The 16,589-nt window shown below is 40.7% G+C and overlaps 1 protein-coding gene and 1 long non-coding RNA gene across 2 annotated transcripts in view; one reads left to right on the top strand and one right to left on the bottom strand.

The window, feature by feature from the left end:
* The window catches only part of LOC131132315 (uncharacterized), a 30,902-nt gene extending 29,414 nt beyond the window's left edge, over window positions 1-1,488 (bottom strand). The window contains exon 1 of the long non-coding RNA XR_009130353.1: window positions 806-1,488. This is a non-coding gene — a long non-coding RNA (uncharacterized LOC131132315). The remainder of the gene's footprint in view (window positions 1-805) is intronic.
* Window positions 757-8,640, top strand: nrf1 (nuclear respiratory factor 1). Its single transcript, XM_058077832.1, has 11 exons — window positions 757-871; window positions 2,258-2,344; window positions 2,432-2,576; window positions 2,723-2,837; window positions 2,904-3,030; window positions 3,201-3,341; window positions 4,450-4,608; window positions 5,414-5,707; window positions 5,787-5,944; window positions 6,757-6,878; window positions 8,460-8,640. The coding sequence occupies exons 2-11, from the start codon at window positions 2,276-2,278 to the stop codon at window positions 8,618-8,620; spliced, it is 1,491 nt and encodes a 496-aa protein (XP_057933815.1). The 5' UTR covers window positions 757-871; window positions 2,258-2,275; the 3' UTR covers window positions 8,621-8,640.
* The last annotated feature ends 7,949 nt before the right edge of the window (window positions 8,641-16,589 follow it).

Genomic DNA, 16,589 nt, shown 5'->3' with positions numbered 1-16,589 from the left:
CCGCCTTTTTGAAATGGCGCCTTCCGGGTCTTCTTCTTCGTCTTCGTCTTCTTCTTCTTTTTCTTCTTCTTCTTTGGTTAAGGGGTTGCAACCGTGACGTTAAGGTGCATATCGCCACCTACTGTATCGGCGTATGTAACATGGAGGAAAACTCATTTTTTTAGTAAAAAAAATGAAAACTAAATGGTATTATAACATCTCTGTGTGTGTCTTTAACCTCATCTCGCATTGTTCTGATAAACACCATCAATATTCAACTTCGTTCCTACCCAAATTACATCCTCCATTATACCTTAATCGTCCGTACCAATATTCCCTATGATATTACAATATAACTTCTATCCATAAGAGTTGTTTAAGCCTTTTCACAATAAAGACCTGTACAACATTAACATAGAATGGAAATAGAATTTGTGGATTTAGGATTCCAGATACAATTAAAATTCATTTTTAAAAGCAATTATGTTTTTAATTTGTTTCGATTTCTGGACATAATGCTACATTGCACGTGCCAAACAGACGACGTGACTGTTGACAGTAGCACCATGAAGCAATAAAATGGTGCCTTCCTGGCTGTCGGACATACGGCAACCAACAGAGAACGATGGCGTTCTGTGTATGTATGCGTTATATGGGAATCATATTAAAGTATCGTAATATATCTGTGGAAATGATATTTGAGGATTAACGAATAAGCATATGGTATTTGCATTGTGTCTTATTGTGTTTCTTAGCCCGATACACTGTGTCAATGAGTGATCGCAGCCAGGAGGAAGCCCTTGAATGCGTCACCAGTGCCGCTCACCCAGCCTGTGTTGTCCTCCATTGTTGTCAGCTCCGCGCAGGCCCGAAGCAGCGCAGCCGCTCTGAGGTAAGGACCCTACCGCGCAATCTCCATCTATTTCAGCCCTGGCGCAGCCGCATCATGGAACCCGGCAGCGTTTTGGACTGGAAAGATGCAGTTGTCTGCATGTTGACAGCAGCCGTGTTGTGAAAGCTGCGTTGCTTCCATTGTGTTGACGTTTTATTGCAGCAGGGAAAAAAAAAGCTCGAAGACGTCAAGATTGGCGGCTACAACAGGGCCGCTAAGCCTGTTCGAGCTGCTGCCTTTTTCTGCATTATTGTCATGCTAACCTCCCCGCTAACGGTAGCTTACATTCTAACGCCCACTTAACCTACGATTGTCAGAATGGAATAACAACGTTATTACAATACTAGCTCCGTATCTTTAATAAAACCACTATTGAATGGTTAGCAAGTCACCCGGTAAGCTAAATGTAGGACATAGCTAGCATAGTTAGCTTAGCTTAGCAGTAAACAGGCAACCGGCGGGTCGCACAGTAATCGTTTGGCGCGCTTAAAAGCAACTAAGTTTTATAAACATATTGTCTAAATAGAGTAAAATTTGGAATTGCTTTAGTGGCTAATTTAACCGGTTGGTCATGTAAACATCGACGATAACATTAGGTACACTCCATCAGTACTAAACGTCAGCTATACTACCTGTACAGATACATTTTCAAAGATCGTTAATTTATTGATTATGAATACAATTACGATTAGATATAGGACACATGTTTTGGATTTTTTAGTATCAACACACTGTAAAAATAATATGAGAAAATGTCACAATATCATAATATAAAGTAACGTGATTCAATTTCAATAGACACCAATATTTAAGTTACACATCAAAACACAGATATTTGAAAATAAACTATCCAATACAGATCAATAATATCGATTTGGATAACCATCACAAGCACTGCAATAAAAATTGCACTGTAAAAAGCTCATTTGTGATTGAAATAAAAGTCATATTGTTTGCATATTTGATGGTATTTTTCCCAATCACTTGCAGATGCATTCTCCTGAGCAAAATCTTGAAGCGGATATTATGATGTTGTTCAGGAGTTGTTTACAGAATATGCTGTGAACACGCAACTGTTCACTGCTTTTACCATATGGGAATTATTCTGTGGGGATATGAGGGAATAATTGGTCCTTCAAATAGCTAAAATCATGCACAAAGCCAACGACAACCCGCTCCATCAATATATGTGGTCTCAGTAAGAAACTCATGGACTAATATGAGCCAGTTAAATTATTTTGTGTTTATAAGATACCATGTGAGTCCATTTATTTTATGCATTTAACCACTACAATGACTCCTACACATACTATGATGCACATGTATGTGGTTATCTGTTCATTTATCAAATTTTCCATGTTCTTCTATTATAATATACATCATCAGTTACTATAACCAGCTGTCATGGAGGATCACGCCGTTCACCAGACAGAACACATGACCACCATTGAGACCAGTGCTGTCAGCCAACAGGTTCGTCTCTTAAAAAAAAAGTAAATAACCAAAAAAACGCCAAACATGACACATTAAGTCAAATATCTCACTCCTGCTTGCGCTTAGGTGCACGTGACAACCTTTGGCGACGCATCCATGATGAGCGCCGACGACGACTCCACTTCCTCACCTGACGAGGACCCCTATGACGACACGGACATCCTCAACTCGGCCGGGAACGATGAGGTGACCGCTCACCTGGCTGCAGCAGGTTAGTATTGTTTTAACTGTCCTAATAATAAAGATATTGTCGTTTCTACAAGTGGTCAACACATCAAGGTAGTGCATTTATTAAATTCTAGTTATTTATTTTTGACACTGTTTTAAGCATTAATCAAGATACTAAAATCCTTTTAGGTCCCGTCGGCATGGCCGCAGCTGCCGCCGTGGCAACCGGCAAGAAAAGAAAGCGACCCCACATCTTTGAATCCAACCCTTCCATCCGTAAGAGGCAGCAGACACGCCTCCTCAGGTGAGCAACATTTTTTAAAAAAAGGAATATTTAGCAGTCTAAATTGTCCAACTGTTTGTTGAACAGGAAGCTGAGGGCCACGCTGGACGAGTACACCACCCGAGTAGGCCAGCAGGCCATCGTGTTGTGCATCTCGCCATCCAAACCCAACCCGGTTTTCAAGGTGTTTGGTGCTGCTCCTCTGGAGAATGTGGTGAGTGCCGCAGACCTTTTTTACGATAACAGACCCTCACGTTTGTAAAAGAGGTGTGCTCTGAACCTTATAGTAATGTAATATTAATATAATACTGTTTGTTAAAATTGTATGTTATTATTTTTACTTTAAAAATACAACACATCTTTTTTTCGTTGATGTTCCTCCAGGTGAGGAAGTACAAAGGCATGATGCTGGAGGACCTGGAAAACGCCTTAGCGGAGCACGCCCCTGCCGGAGGAGAGCTGGCCTCCGAGCTGCCCCCCCTCACCATCGACGGCATCCCCGTCTCTGTGGATAAAATGACCCAGGTGAGTCAACACAGTCTTTATTAAGCATATGCTTGAGTTTGACTGTGAGTAGCTCTACATCAGTGACTAAGACATGTAGTATAATGTACTAACCAGCAGAGGGCGCCAGATGACAACACCAACAAGCCACACAGCATAATTCAGTTAAGATGTTCGGTTATTGTGTTTTCAATGCATGGACTCTGTGAGATAAAGAACAATGTAGCATCTAGCATACGTGTCACAAGCTCCCGTGAGAGCCTAGTTTGTTTACGCTGTACCGTCGTCAACGCAGCATGCCTGGGGGGGGACTATTAAAACAAGTCTTGTGGGGCTTGTTTTTCTGCTAAGACTATCAGCAATAACCTGTTGCCTCGCTCAGGTTCTAAAGAAAGGTGTAGGGGGGGTTAATATATGGAGCATATGCAGCAGGTGAGTCCGTAATTACCCCCACTCCACCACACACTCGCATCACAGCCATGTTAGCAAGGGGCAACATCGGCGAAGCCCCGCTAAATAGTGAGGATTAAGCTGGGCGGGGTTGCTGGTAAGGTCATGCCACTTAACTCACTGCAACTGTAATTAGACCATCTGGCTCTTAACAAAAGTATTGAGACACCTAATGGAAGGAACTGTGGCGGGGGGGGCGGGGCGGGGGGGTGCTCGCATATGCTTAAAAAAAAAAAAAACAGCCTGCCAGGAAGTGATGACGTGACGACAAATGGCTTAGCAGGGCCCCAAACCAGCACATTCGTATGCTCAGCAATGTCCGCAATCTGTCCACACAAGGCCAGAGTGTTGGCACCTTTATCTAGATCTGCACCATCACGTAGGAGTTTAGCTACCAAGCAATTAGCATCCCATATCTGCTGTGTTTCTTAATTGTTTATGTTAATGAACAGCAATAAAGACGCTTCATGACGTTTTCCGCCATGTTAAAATCTTAGCCGCCAAGGTCTTGTCTGAAATGTCCGTCTGGTGCCACGCTCATAGATTAGACCCTTTTCGGCGCTGCTATTTGCAGGCCCCCGACCGCCTCAGCAGCACGTTCATGATCAATACTCACCTCAAGGGCGTCATGCTCACATCCTCACCCATCTTCTCCTCCCTCACACGCTCCACCACACAGGCCCAGCTGAGAGCCTTCATCCCGGAGATGCTGAAGTACTCGACGGGCCGAGGCAAGCCCGGCTGGGGCAAGGAGAGCTGCAAGCCCGTGTGGTGGCCCGAAGACATCCCCTGGGCCAACGTGCGCAGCGACGTGCGCACTGAGGAGCAGAAACAGAGGGTGAGATCATGTGACAGCAGGAACTGTGTTCCCAATCACCTTTGCACAAAGGGGTTAAAAAAAAGTAATGGTTAAAATCAAAAATCAAATAAAATGAAATACAATTGTTCATGCAATATATAATAAAATGTATTTATATATTTTTTTAAATAAAAAATATATATTTTATACATATATATATATTATTTTCTATATATTTTTATATTTTATTTTGTGGCCAAAAAAAAATATATATATACTATATATATTGCATAAAAATCATAAATCAACAATGGCCTGTTTTTGTGGCCAAAATAAACTATTAATATATATAATATTATATATATACAATATATAATATATTAATATTTTTGGTCATGCAATATATAATAAAATGTATTATATATATTAATATTTTAATTTGGCCACAAAAACATAAAAAAATATATAAAATACATTTTATTATATATTGCATGACCAAGAATATTAATATATATTATATATTTTATATATATTATATTATATATTAATATTTTATTTTGGCCACAAAAACAGGCCATTGTTGATTTATAATTTTTATTTAAACTAATAAAAATGGCACATCTATTTTTAAAAAGCGCTGAATAATTAAAGACAAAAATAAATTAGTTACAAAATATGTAAATTGGCAATAATATAAATATATTGGTAGTTAAATACATTTTATTTTTGCTACAAAATAAACGTCATAATTTTTCATTTTTTTAAAAAGAAAACATTAGAAACAAATAACTCTCAGCATACCTAATAAAGTGCCTCATTTAACTATTCTGTGCCCCCCCTCAAGGTGTCCTGGACGCAGGCGCTACGGACCATCGTGAAAAACTGCTATAAGCAGCACGGCCGCGAGGATCTGCTCTACGCCTTTGAGGACCAGCAGATCACCACCACGACCACCCAGCACCACCTGGCCACCGCGCAGAGTATCGCACACCTGGTGCCGGCACAGACGGTAGTGCAAACCATCAACAACCCCGACGGGACCGTGTCGCTCATCCAGGTCGGGACGGGACACACGGTTGCGACGCTGGCCGACGCCTCGGAGCTGCAAGTCAACTACTCAACGGTGGCGGACGGCGAGGTAACGACACAGATATCGCACTTAAAGTACGCGCGTCGACTGATTACGATAAAACCGCCTGTCTCCTCATCTCGTCTAGGTGGATACAAACTGGGCCACCCTGCAGGGCGGCGAGATGACGATCCAAACCACGCAGGCCTCGGAGGCTACGCAAGCGGTGGCGTCATTGGCCGAGGCCGCCGTCGCCGCCAGCCAGGAGATTCAGACAGGAGCCACCGTCACCATGGCGCTTAATAGGTCAGCAACAGACGCCGCTCGTCAAGTAGTACTCTCGCTTTTCACAAGTCTGAAAAAAGCCATTCCTTTTATTTACACTGTTATACTATTTGTAATCAATGCTAGCTAACAAGGTGCTATTTGTACATGCTATATTTGCTCAGGCAAGGCAACCAGTCCCGCCATCTGCAATGGCGCTCTTAGTATATTTTTACAGCTTTTTCGGAAATTTGGGAAAAATGTAAGCTTCACTTTCCCTGTGAAATGGAATATTATTTGGCCGGAGCAGGAGGGGATAGACAAGAAGAAAAAAAAACATGTGTATGTACATGTACAGTATATACCGCGAGAAGCCTTGTTTGCACGTTGTCTATATACCGTAACGTTTTGAACAGTCAGACTGTTTTTGCGTCGCCAAGCTAGCACGCTGACACATCAGCTACTTTCCCGGCGCCACAGCAACGGCTCACCTGTGGCACGGTCCCAGCGGGGCTTGTTACCTGCACCCACCTGAGCCCTCGCACTTGTTTTCCCGTACCCGCTTAGTCTCTATTAGCTCATAGCCGTAGCCGCCGCGCCAAGAGGCTCCAGCTAATTCAGTCGGCCATGATCTGGTTAATAAAACTGCTTTGTTAGACCCCCTCAGCACCTGCCACCTTTGGAAGTCCAGACTGGAAAAGCCTCTTAAGACCTCCTACCAACCCCCCTCCACACACACACACACACACACACACACACACACTTGCTAATAACCTGGTGTCTCAAATGTGCTTATATATGAAATGTCTATAATGCATGAGTTACTTATCTATGTGCTTATTTATCACGTACAGCGAGGCGGCAGCCCACGCGGTAGCAACACTCGCCGAAGCCACCCTCCAAGGCGGGGGTCAGATCGTCCTGGCTGAGACAGCGGCCGCCGTTGGGGCTCTAGCAGGCGTTCAGGATGCAACAGGTAAACGTTTATGCTAATCGTATTGTTTTTATCGCCATTTATATGCTCAAGCTAACGACTCGTGCGGCCTCCAGACCGCTAGGTGGCAGCACATCCGTGCGACGCTCGCATTCATGCTAGCAACTAACCCAATTACACTCCTAATCGGCGTGACAAAGTTTAAGCGAGCGCCGGCGAGGCTAATCTACTCCGTGCTGATGCAACAGATGGTCGGGTTAGCGGGTACGCAACTTGTGGCGTCACCGCCTTAATGCCACGCTGGCGTCGTAACCGTATGGACCGTATGCTACGTTGCTTAAGAACTCGCAATTAGTCTTTTCCAGCGAATTTTATAAAAAAAAAAATTTAAAAACCCCAGGATTTTCGTTTTTTGTTTTTTTTTGTACTTTAATAAAATTATTTCACACCAAAAAAAAAAAAAAACAAGAATAATGTTTTGAGCTTCTCAGCACCAATTATTAGCAGTTTGCTTCATGCATGGGATGGAGCGTTGCACCATGATTAAAATGAAGAAAATTATTCTAAATATGCATAAAATCTGGCGTTTTTTGCTGAAATAAAATAAAAATGTGTTGCATTAAGTGGGGTGCTGTTAATATTTTGTTTATTAATATATTTATTTTTTTATATATATAATATATTTATATTTATTTTTTCTATTAGCATTTTTTTATGTGCATGGGACTGAGGGAATTAAAGTAATTATGCATTAAAAAATGGCTATTTTAACTGAAAAAAAATCAAATTAATTCCCTAAAATTCCCATAAAAATCAATTTAAAAAAATTATGGATTTCCGTTTTTATTTTTAATTTTTTTTGCACTTTAATCAAATTATTTCGCAAATTACTGCGATTCTTCAAATCAGCTCCAGACCATCACACTACCTCCACCATATTTTACCATCGGGGTGATGATTATATAATAATTACCTGGCATGTAATCAATTGTTTAACACTTCATTCACTCGCGTGTTCTTATTACGAAATGTCCATGTCCGACCGACCAGTCAATGCAACAAATGAGCTCTCGGCGCCGAGTCAATCAATCCAAGTAAAACCGTCGCCAGTTCACGTCCCTCGGGAAGAGGAGGGGAGGGGCCGAGTGGCTGGAGGGCTTTGATCCTCTCCATTCCGAGCGAAGCCGACTTTCATGTTGCCTGTTGTGGAAGTGGTACACATGTACTTTCACTTTGTATTTCATCAAAAAAAAAACACTGAGGACAAAGCCAAGGAGCACTTGCCTCTACTGACCTTGGCTAATCACTGAAGTGGAGAGGAGCGTTAAAAGTGATTGGCCACAAGCGCTCTTAGTAACCATGTTGTGGAGTGGCCAGTAATTATAATTATATTGTCGCTAATCAACCATAATTAGCCTCTCAAAAGCAGGGAATTTAAAAAAATAATAAATGAACGTTTACGAGAAGCCTACTTGTGACGCTGACAGCTGGTAAGGCGGAGCCCCAACTACCCACCTACCCCCCCGCCCACGACATAGCAACGGTAATCCCAACCCCAAGCACACACAGCTGTGGGGCGGCCATTTGTTGCGCAATTAACCAACCCTGGGAATGTTCTTCCAGGTCTGGTCCAGATCCCCGTCAGCATGTACCAGACGGTGGTGACCAGCCTGGCGCAGGGTAACCGACCCGTGCAGGTCGCCATGGCGCCGGTGGCAACGCGCATCGACAGCACGGTGACGCTCAACGGCCAGGCGGTGGAAGTGGTGACCCTGGAGCAGTGATGCGGCCATTTTTTTTTTTTTTTTAAAAACCCCGGCGTCATCCTCGTGTAGCTATTTATTTTCCTCCTCGACTTAAAACGGAACCAAAACTGCTGAATCTGCACTCCTTTCCATGTGTGCTTGTCGTCATAATTATCATCATCATCGCAATTGCGACACGATACAGCGTTTTTACGTGTACTCAGGAAGTACATGAGCTATTTTTTTATGTCAATGTTATGTTTATTTGCAACACGCAGACAGCAATACATATTTTCACATTTAAGTCTCGTATTTTCAACTTATTGTGAACGATCCACGTGTTGTACAGATTGTAATGAGGAATATTTGTCTTTTTTTTGTTTAGATGCAACATTAAATATACAATAAAATTTAAAAAAAAAAAAGAAAAGGTGATAGTTGGGGTTTTTATACCCGTTTCCTGGCTACAAAAAAAAAAAAAACACCATAACCTCCACGTTCTCCTCCCTGCCGTGACAGTCAGATTACATCATAAGCTGCCACAACCTCCTCGGCTTTAAAGCCCGGGATTTGCTGGCCGGCGGGGGCCCTTCTGTTACACACACACACACACACATATGAGGACAGAGGCGCTCGGACCTTAATCTATCAGGCATCATCCTACATCCCCGCTTCCTCCAGATTAAAAACCCTCAGGCACTGATGAAAACGCTCATATTTTAGACAGAATATGACCCCAAAAAGCAGCAGGAACATCCAATGCAAAACTAAAACTGGAATAAACTGGCTTTTAGCTCCACTTAACTCAAAGCAAACAAGAACCTTTTCTGTATTAAAAGTCATTGTTGTAAAATATGGCTTTTTTCCTATGGAGTTCTTCATAGGTTGTCATTAAAAAGGATCCAATCTGTGCAGTGAAGGTGCTGGAGGATTACTGCATGCCTATTGATTGTTGGGGTGGGGTTGGGTGCTCGGGGGGGAGGGGGGGGGGGGGGGTTGGAGTCGTGCATGCGGGGCGAGTAGAGCTTTAATCTCCACTAATCGTTTCTTAATACGTGCATCCCGGGCCCGGCACGCATGCAGGGACACAAGCTGGTGCTGATCTGAGTCCCGCGGAGGAGACAACGCTGTCATGTCAACTAGAACCATTTTATCATGTACAAAATGGCCCTTAGACCGCAGGTTGCCTACCTGTGATTCTCTGTTTTGACACAAGACTATTAAAATAATGTTTTTATGACTTTTAAGCATAGTGTTATATATATTTATATAGCAGTCACTATTGATGCTGGGCCAAAAGACTCATCCAGGCATGCCTAAATGGTCTATGGCAATTATTTTGATTTATTTTTTTTAATAAACACAAAGGACCTGTGGCCTCAATATGCCCCGCATTCGGTAGAGTACTGCTAATAATAATAATAATAATAATAGTTATAGCCTATGATGATATAGAAAACAAAATACAAAAGAGAAATTAATTAAATTTGAATAAAATCTGTCTTTTTTACACCTTTAATCTCCTTAATAATCTTTGGTTTATTTCTGAATTGTATTTCAGTTTCACTCAACAATATAAATATGAATGTCAAAAGGAATAAACATTATTTTTCTTATAAGCGCCAATTATTAGCACCTTGGTACATGCATGGGATGAAGCGATGCACCATGATTAAAATGAAGAAAATTATTCTAAATATGCATCAATTTTAGCTGAAATAAAATTAAAATGTGTTGCATTAAGTGGGGTGCTGTCAATATTTTGTTTATTTTTTTTTTTTTTTAAGTCTATTAGCATTTTTTATGTGCATGGGACTGAGGGAATTAAAGTAATTATGCATAAAAATATGGCTATTTTTACTGAAAAAAAATAAAATTTCCTAAAATTACCATAAAAATAAATTTTTTAAAATTCCTGGATTTCCGTTTTTTTTTTTGTACTTTAATCAAATTATTTCACACACAAAAAAACAAGAATAACGTTTTGAGCTTCTCAGCTCTTTTTGCTGCAATAAAATTAAAATGTGTTGCATTAAGTGAGGTGCTGTTAATTTGGGTGCTGTTAGTTTATTAATATATTTATTTATTTATTTTTAAAGTCTATTAGCATTTTTTATGTGCATGGGACTGAGTGAATTAAAGTAATTAAAGTAATGCATTAAAAAATGGCTATTTTAACTGAAGAAAATTTCAAATAAATTCCCTAAAATTTTCATAAAAATCTATTTTAAAAAATCATGGATTTCGGGGTTTTTTTTGCACTTTAATCAAATTATTTCGCAAAAAAACAAGAATAATGTTTTGAGCTTCTCAGTGACTGTAGTGTCTGTGTACCGCACATTTTAACTGAAAAAATTTCAAATGAATTACCTAAAATTACCATAAAAATAAAATGTAAATCCTGGATTTCTGTATTTTTATTTTCATTTTTTTTCACTTTAATCAAATAATTTCACCAAAAAAAAAAGAATCATGTTTTGAGCTTCTCAGTGACTGTACTGTCTGTGTATCGCACATTTTAACCGGCTATTTTAACTGAAAAAAATTCTAATTAATTACCTAAAATTACCATAAAAATAAAATTCTGGATTTCTGTATTTTTTTTTGCACTTTAATCAAATTATTTTGCAAAAAAAAAAAAAAAAACAATAAAGTTTTGAGCTTTTCAGTGATTGTACTGTCTGTGTACCCGCACGGACTGCACCAAAATGGATCGATTCCCATGCAGGTGCGTCCCAATACTTTAGCGCACCCTTGCTATCATAACGACAGTCATCCTGGCCTTCCCATCCCAACAGGCCAACGCTGCTAATCTCATTGCACTAATGCTGCCAGCACAGGCGGCGCTCTGTCTCAATGTGTGTGAGAGATACTGAGGTGGGTGGGTGAGGGTGGGGGGGGTAGACAGGGTACTGAAAAATGCGGTGTAACCCGAGCTGCACGGCCCATCTGGAGTAATGGCCCACAATGCACTTTGATGCAGGGAGGGGATGAGTCTTTTTTTTTGTGTGTTTATTCACACAATACGAGTACACCGCCGCCTTCGCCACGGAGCCTGAAGGCCGCACGGCGAAACAATACAAATCATATTAGCTACATCTCAATCGGAGCCTATAGAGCCAGGGATTTATACCCAGGCAGGCAGATAAAGAGGCTTTAATCCGGCCACATCCCGCTGTCACCTACATTAGCAGACCCTGACCCACATGTAGGGAGCGCCTGAGCGATCATGGCACCAAACACAGGAAGGTCTTTTCTTTAGGGAAGAGGAGGGCGGAGAAGGCCGCAATGAAAGGGGACTGGTAAGATGACACCCGCACACTTTGCCAATTACGCCAGCGAGCTAAAAGAGCTGAACAAGTGGACCAGTCTGCTGCTTTTTTTTTTTTTTTTTTAAACCCGGAACGTTTTTAATAATGGTGCCTACTCATATCATTGTCACCATGGCAACCATCTACATACTATTACATGTCACTTCACATCAAAGTATACATGCAGTACATCCAGCAGTATTTTCTCCCATAATTCTGTACTTTAGCCAAAATATTCTAAAAAAAAATATTTGGCTTCAATTTTTATTGTAGTCATTCATTTATTTTATTTTATATACAGTATAAAGAGAATTTTTTTTACCACATTTACTACTGTTACAGGGCCAAAATATAATGTTTAATATTTTTATTTATATTATGTAATTTATTAGCATTTTTTCAATTATCATTCATTGCCTTATTTAGTAGCACAAGGGGACCAAAATATTATTCTATATTTTTATTTCTATATTATAGCAGCATAAGCAATAAAATGTACAAATAATACAAATTAATAATATAATCAAATTTAATATTTATTTTACACTAATATTTTGGTCAACATTTTTTTGGGGGAAAAAATAGTCATTAATTTTCATTTTATATACAGTATAAAAATAGAAATATGTTTTATTCCATGGTTGGTTACCACATTTACTACTGTTAAAGGGCCAAAATATGTTTCATATTTTTATTTATATTATGCAGCTTTTTTTTCACTTTGTCATTGCCGTATTTGGTAGCACAAGGGAAGCAAAATATTATTCAAAATTTTATTTCTAAATCATATATTATAGCAGCTTAAGCAATAAAATAATAATACAAATTAATAATATAAATATTCAAATTTAACATTTATTTTACACTAATATTTTGGTCCAAAATTTTTTGGGGGTAAAAAAAACAACTTAATGGTGATAAAATACAGAAATAAAAATATTCCTCGTTCATTATAGATTCATCTTTATTACTTCATTATTGATTCCCCCCCCCCACCCTGAAACAGGTGGTTGCTTACCTGATGGTAATGGGAGGGCCAAAATGTCAGGCTGTACATTTTAGTATTTATTTTAGTTTAATTAATTGAATTACATTAAAATTAATGTAATTATATTTATTTTAATTTAATTTATTTTTTTTTTTTTACTGATTTTTATTTATTTTTGGATGTACACGTAACAACAACAAAAAAAGTTTTTACCTGTTATGTCCTTGTTTGTGCCGTGTTGCGTTCACTGTCACCTGATCCAAGTCGTTCTCTGGAGCTCTGAGGCTGTGGTGTGCAGGGGAGGAACATTGCATCACCTCCACCCTTCACCACCATCAGCCACTCACTCATTTATCATCTTCCACTTGGGATCGGAGGGTCTCCAGGAAACGGTGTGTGGGGGGGGGGGGGGCAGTCTCTGCTTCTTTGGTCCTCCGTGTTGCGTTTGTGCGGGTGGGGGTCTCTCAAGCAGTAGTTGGCAAGTCTAGAACCACCGGATCCTTGTAGCTCACCAGTGTGAGTTCTACCATTGCCAAACACCACCAGAGAGCGGCCTGGAGGGAACGAGGGGGGGCGGGGGGGGGGGGGGGGGGGGGTCGTCGGGATGAGAAATATTTTAACCCATCAGTGATGCGAGCCTGTCTCCTCCCATATTGGCACTACACATAATTGCTCAAAGCGTATATACAGAAGCAAAAATGTGCTAGTGCCAAAACGGGCGCAAGAAGGAGGCGGAATGGGGCTGCCGAGTGCGACCCCGAAAAGAGACGACGCCCACCTGAGCGGGGTTCTTTCTCTGCTCTGTTTATGGCCCTATGGTAATTCACTGATAGCCAGCTGTCACAGTGAATTCTACCAGTGCCATACACAGAACAGGAGGCAGTGTCAACACGCTGGAGACAACCTGGGGAGCAGAGACAATAATAATGGACGCCAGGGCGGAACAATGACTTGATGACGCTCCGCTATGCAATCATTGGATGAGGAGTCAAGACCGCAGAGATCTTTTTTGGCCTTTAAAGTCCAAAATTTCGGATATTTACTCGAAAACTAGCACCAAAACTACCACATTTTCATTAAAGGTTCACATTCTAAATATAATCAAATACGCTGATGTCGGAAAAAATTTTTTTTTTACATTTTTGCACCTTAAAGTCAAAATGAAACTCAAAATTTCCAGTGAAACCTCGAAGGAAGCGTCGATACAAACAAAGGAGACAGGTTGCTATGTCACAGCACAGGACGCACACGTGAAGAAACCTGATTGGACGCAGCTACGTATGAGCATCCTTGGTCTTGGTAGCTGCCTCCAAAACTGCCGAGAAAGAGCAAAACAAAAACAAAGCGACTGAAGAAGACATCAAAGCAAACATCCCGACGCTACGCAAAGCGGTCCCCTAGTGGCAAAAACAATCATAGCTAACACAATGGACAATATTGGAGCCGAAATGGCCAAAAAACGATGTGAATCAAGGAGACCGGTAACAACAAATTGTAGTCAGTGTCCTGATACGATTCAAATACGCCCTTAACAATTAAAAAACGTCTTGGAGACGATAAAAAAAAAAAGTAAAAATAGCTCTGGTACTGCTTTGACATGACCGAATTGCTAAAGAGTCAAAGCGAATCAAAGAGACAGGTCACAACACATCAAAGCAAACAAGTAACACGACGCAAAAATGTCCTCTAGTGGTTTAAAGAAAATAAAAATACAAAACCGTACTCATAATTGACGCTAAAACTACTATGAGTTGTGTAGGAATGCGAGTCGAGTGCCAAAGCAAATGAAAGAGACAGGTCACAGCAGTCATGTGGACACTACATCAAAGCAATCGACAAATAGAATAAAAGCAAAAAAATACTGAATTGGCACCAAAACTACGAGGGTTCGATAGAAATGCGAGTCGAACGTCAAAGCGAATCAGGGAGACAGGACACAGCACATCAAAGCAATCGTGTAGATACTGCGCAAATTTGTCCTCTAGTGGCTTGACAAAGATAAAAATAGCACACGATGCTAATAATTGACGCTAAAACTACTAGGAGTGTTGGAGAAATACGAGTAGAGAGTCGAAGCAGTTGAAGGAGACAGGTCATGGAACTTCATAGCAATCATGTAAACACATCAAAGTAATTGTGTAGACATAGGGCAAATATTTTCTCGTTATGTCGCAAAGAAACAAAAAAAATGCTAAATTGAGGGCTAAACTACTTTGAGTTGACAAAAAGGAGTGGAAGTGAATCAAGGAAACAGGTCACAGTACATCAAAGCATCGTGTCGACACAAGGACATTACGTATGTATGACCTCTAGTGGCTCAAAGAGGCTAAAAATACGAAACTCATAACGGATGCTGAAATTACGATGAGTTGCGTGTCGAGAGTCGAAGAAAATCAAAGAGACAGGCTACAGGGCGTCGAGGTAAAAAAACAAACAAACAATATGGACGTGGCTATGGTCAAATCGAGACGCAGTATTTTTTTTTGCAATATCGACGTATGACCTCTAGTGGCTCAAAGAGGGCTAAAAATACGAAACTTGTGCGTGTCGAGAGTCGAAGAAAATCAAAGAGACAGGGTATCGAGGTAAAAAATAAAAAAAAAAGCAATCTGATTGGACGTGGCTATGATCATCCTGGGAGCAAAACAAGCAAAAATACGGAAAATGGGCAATGACCTGACGAGTGGACGAGAATGAAGGAAACAGGTCACATACTTGCTATCTATTGCCTTGGATTAAGCTATGATGAAAAATTCTTATATTATGGAAATCGTATCATGCGGCACAAGTACGGTAAAGTCGAGACGCAGCATTTTTTTTTAGCGATATCGACGTATGACCTCTAGTGGCTCAAAGAGGGCTAAAAATACGAAACTCAAAACAGATGAATGCGTCTCGAGAGTCGAAGAAAATCAAAGAGACAGGCTACAGGGCATCGAGGTAAAATAAAAAAAAAAAAGCAATCTGATTGGACGTTGTTATGATCATCCTGGGAGCAAAACAAGCAAAAATACGGAATGAGATGACGAGTGGACGAGAATGAATGAAACAGGTCACATATTTGCTAACTATTGCCTTGGATTAAGCTATGACGAAAAAATTCCGATAATTTGGAAATCGTATTGTGCGGCACAAGTCGAGACGCAGCATTTTTTTTTTTTTAGCAATATCGACGCTAACACGAGACACAATTCCCTGCGTTAAAACTACAACTGCCCGCCATTCGCGACGTCATGCGTCAGCCGACCACCCGTCCCAGAAAATGGCCGCCCACAGGGGTCAACCGAGGACACTGCGGCAAGTGGGCGAGAAAAGATCACCAACTCCCAACGATGATGATGATGATGCACAACCTTGTAGCGATCATCCTGATATCGGACACGCCGCCGTCCCCAGGCCCCTCGGCAGACGCCGCCCCACCCTTTGGGCCATTAGCGGGCTTCACCCCTCGGCGGGGCCCCGTAGTGCTCATTGATCCCAAGTAAAGGAGGTCTAAGTGATTCCTCAGACGGGCCAAATGGCTCCTATTGCCATTTCCTGGACTGATCAATATTATTAATAACACTAAAAAAAACACTTGAACGCCTCTTTTGTTGTTATCTTTATATAATGAGACTTTTTACAGTTTTTTTCATAATTTATTATTTATATTCATCTTTTTTTTTTTTTACTATACCGTAATGTAGAGCTATTCTGCCTAGATTGGAAA

Source organism: Doryrhamphus excisus, chromosome 7, assembly GCF_030265055.1.
Source record: "Doryrhamphus excisus isolate RoL2022-K1 chromosome 7, RoL_Dexc_1.0, whole genome shotgun sequence".
NCBI classification, from domain to species: Eukaryota; Metazoa; Chordata; class Actinopteri; order Syngnathiformes; family Syngnathidae; genus Doryrhamphus; species Doryrhamphus excisus.
This window is presented reverse-complemented; position numbering and strand designations above follow the sequence as displayed.

What these genes read in the sequence shown, in the direction of transcription:
- nrf1 (XM_058077832.1), top strand. Translation starts at nt 2,276, where the DNA reads ATGGAGGATCACGCCGTTCACCAGACAGAACACATGACCACCATTGAG. An exon ending in CTGTGGATAAAATGACCCAG is followed by an intron (nt 3,342 to 4,449) that starts GTGAGTCAACAC and finishes TCCACCACACAG; the next exon opens with GCCCAGCTGAGAGCCTTCAT. An exon ending in AGGCGTTCAGGATGCAACAG is followed by an intron (nt 6,879 to 8,459) that starts GTAAACGTTTAT and finishes ATGTTCTTCCAG; the next exon opens with GTCTGGTCCAGATCCCCGTC.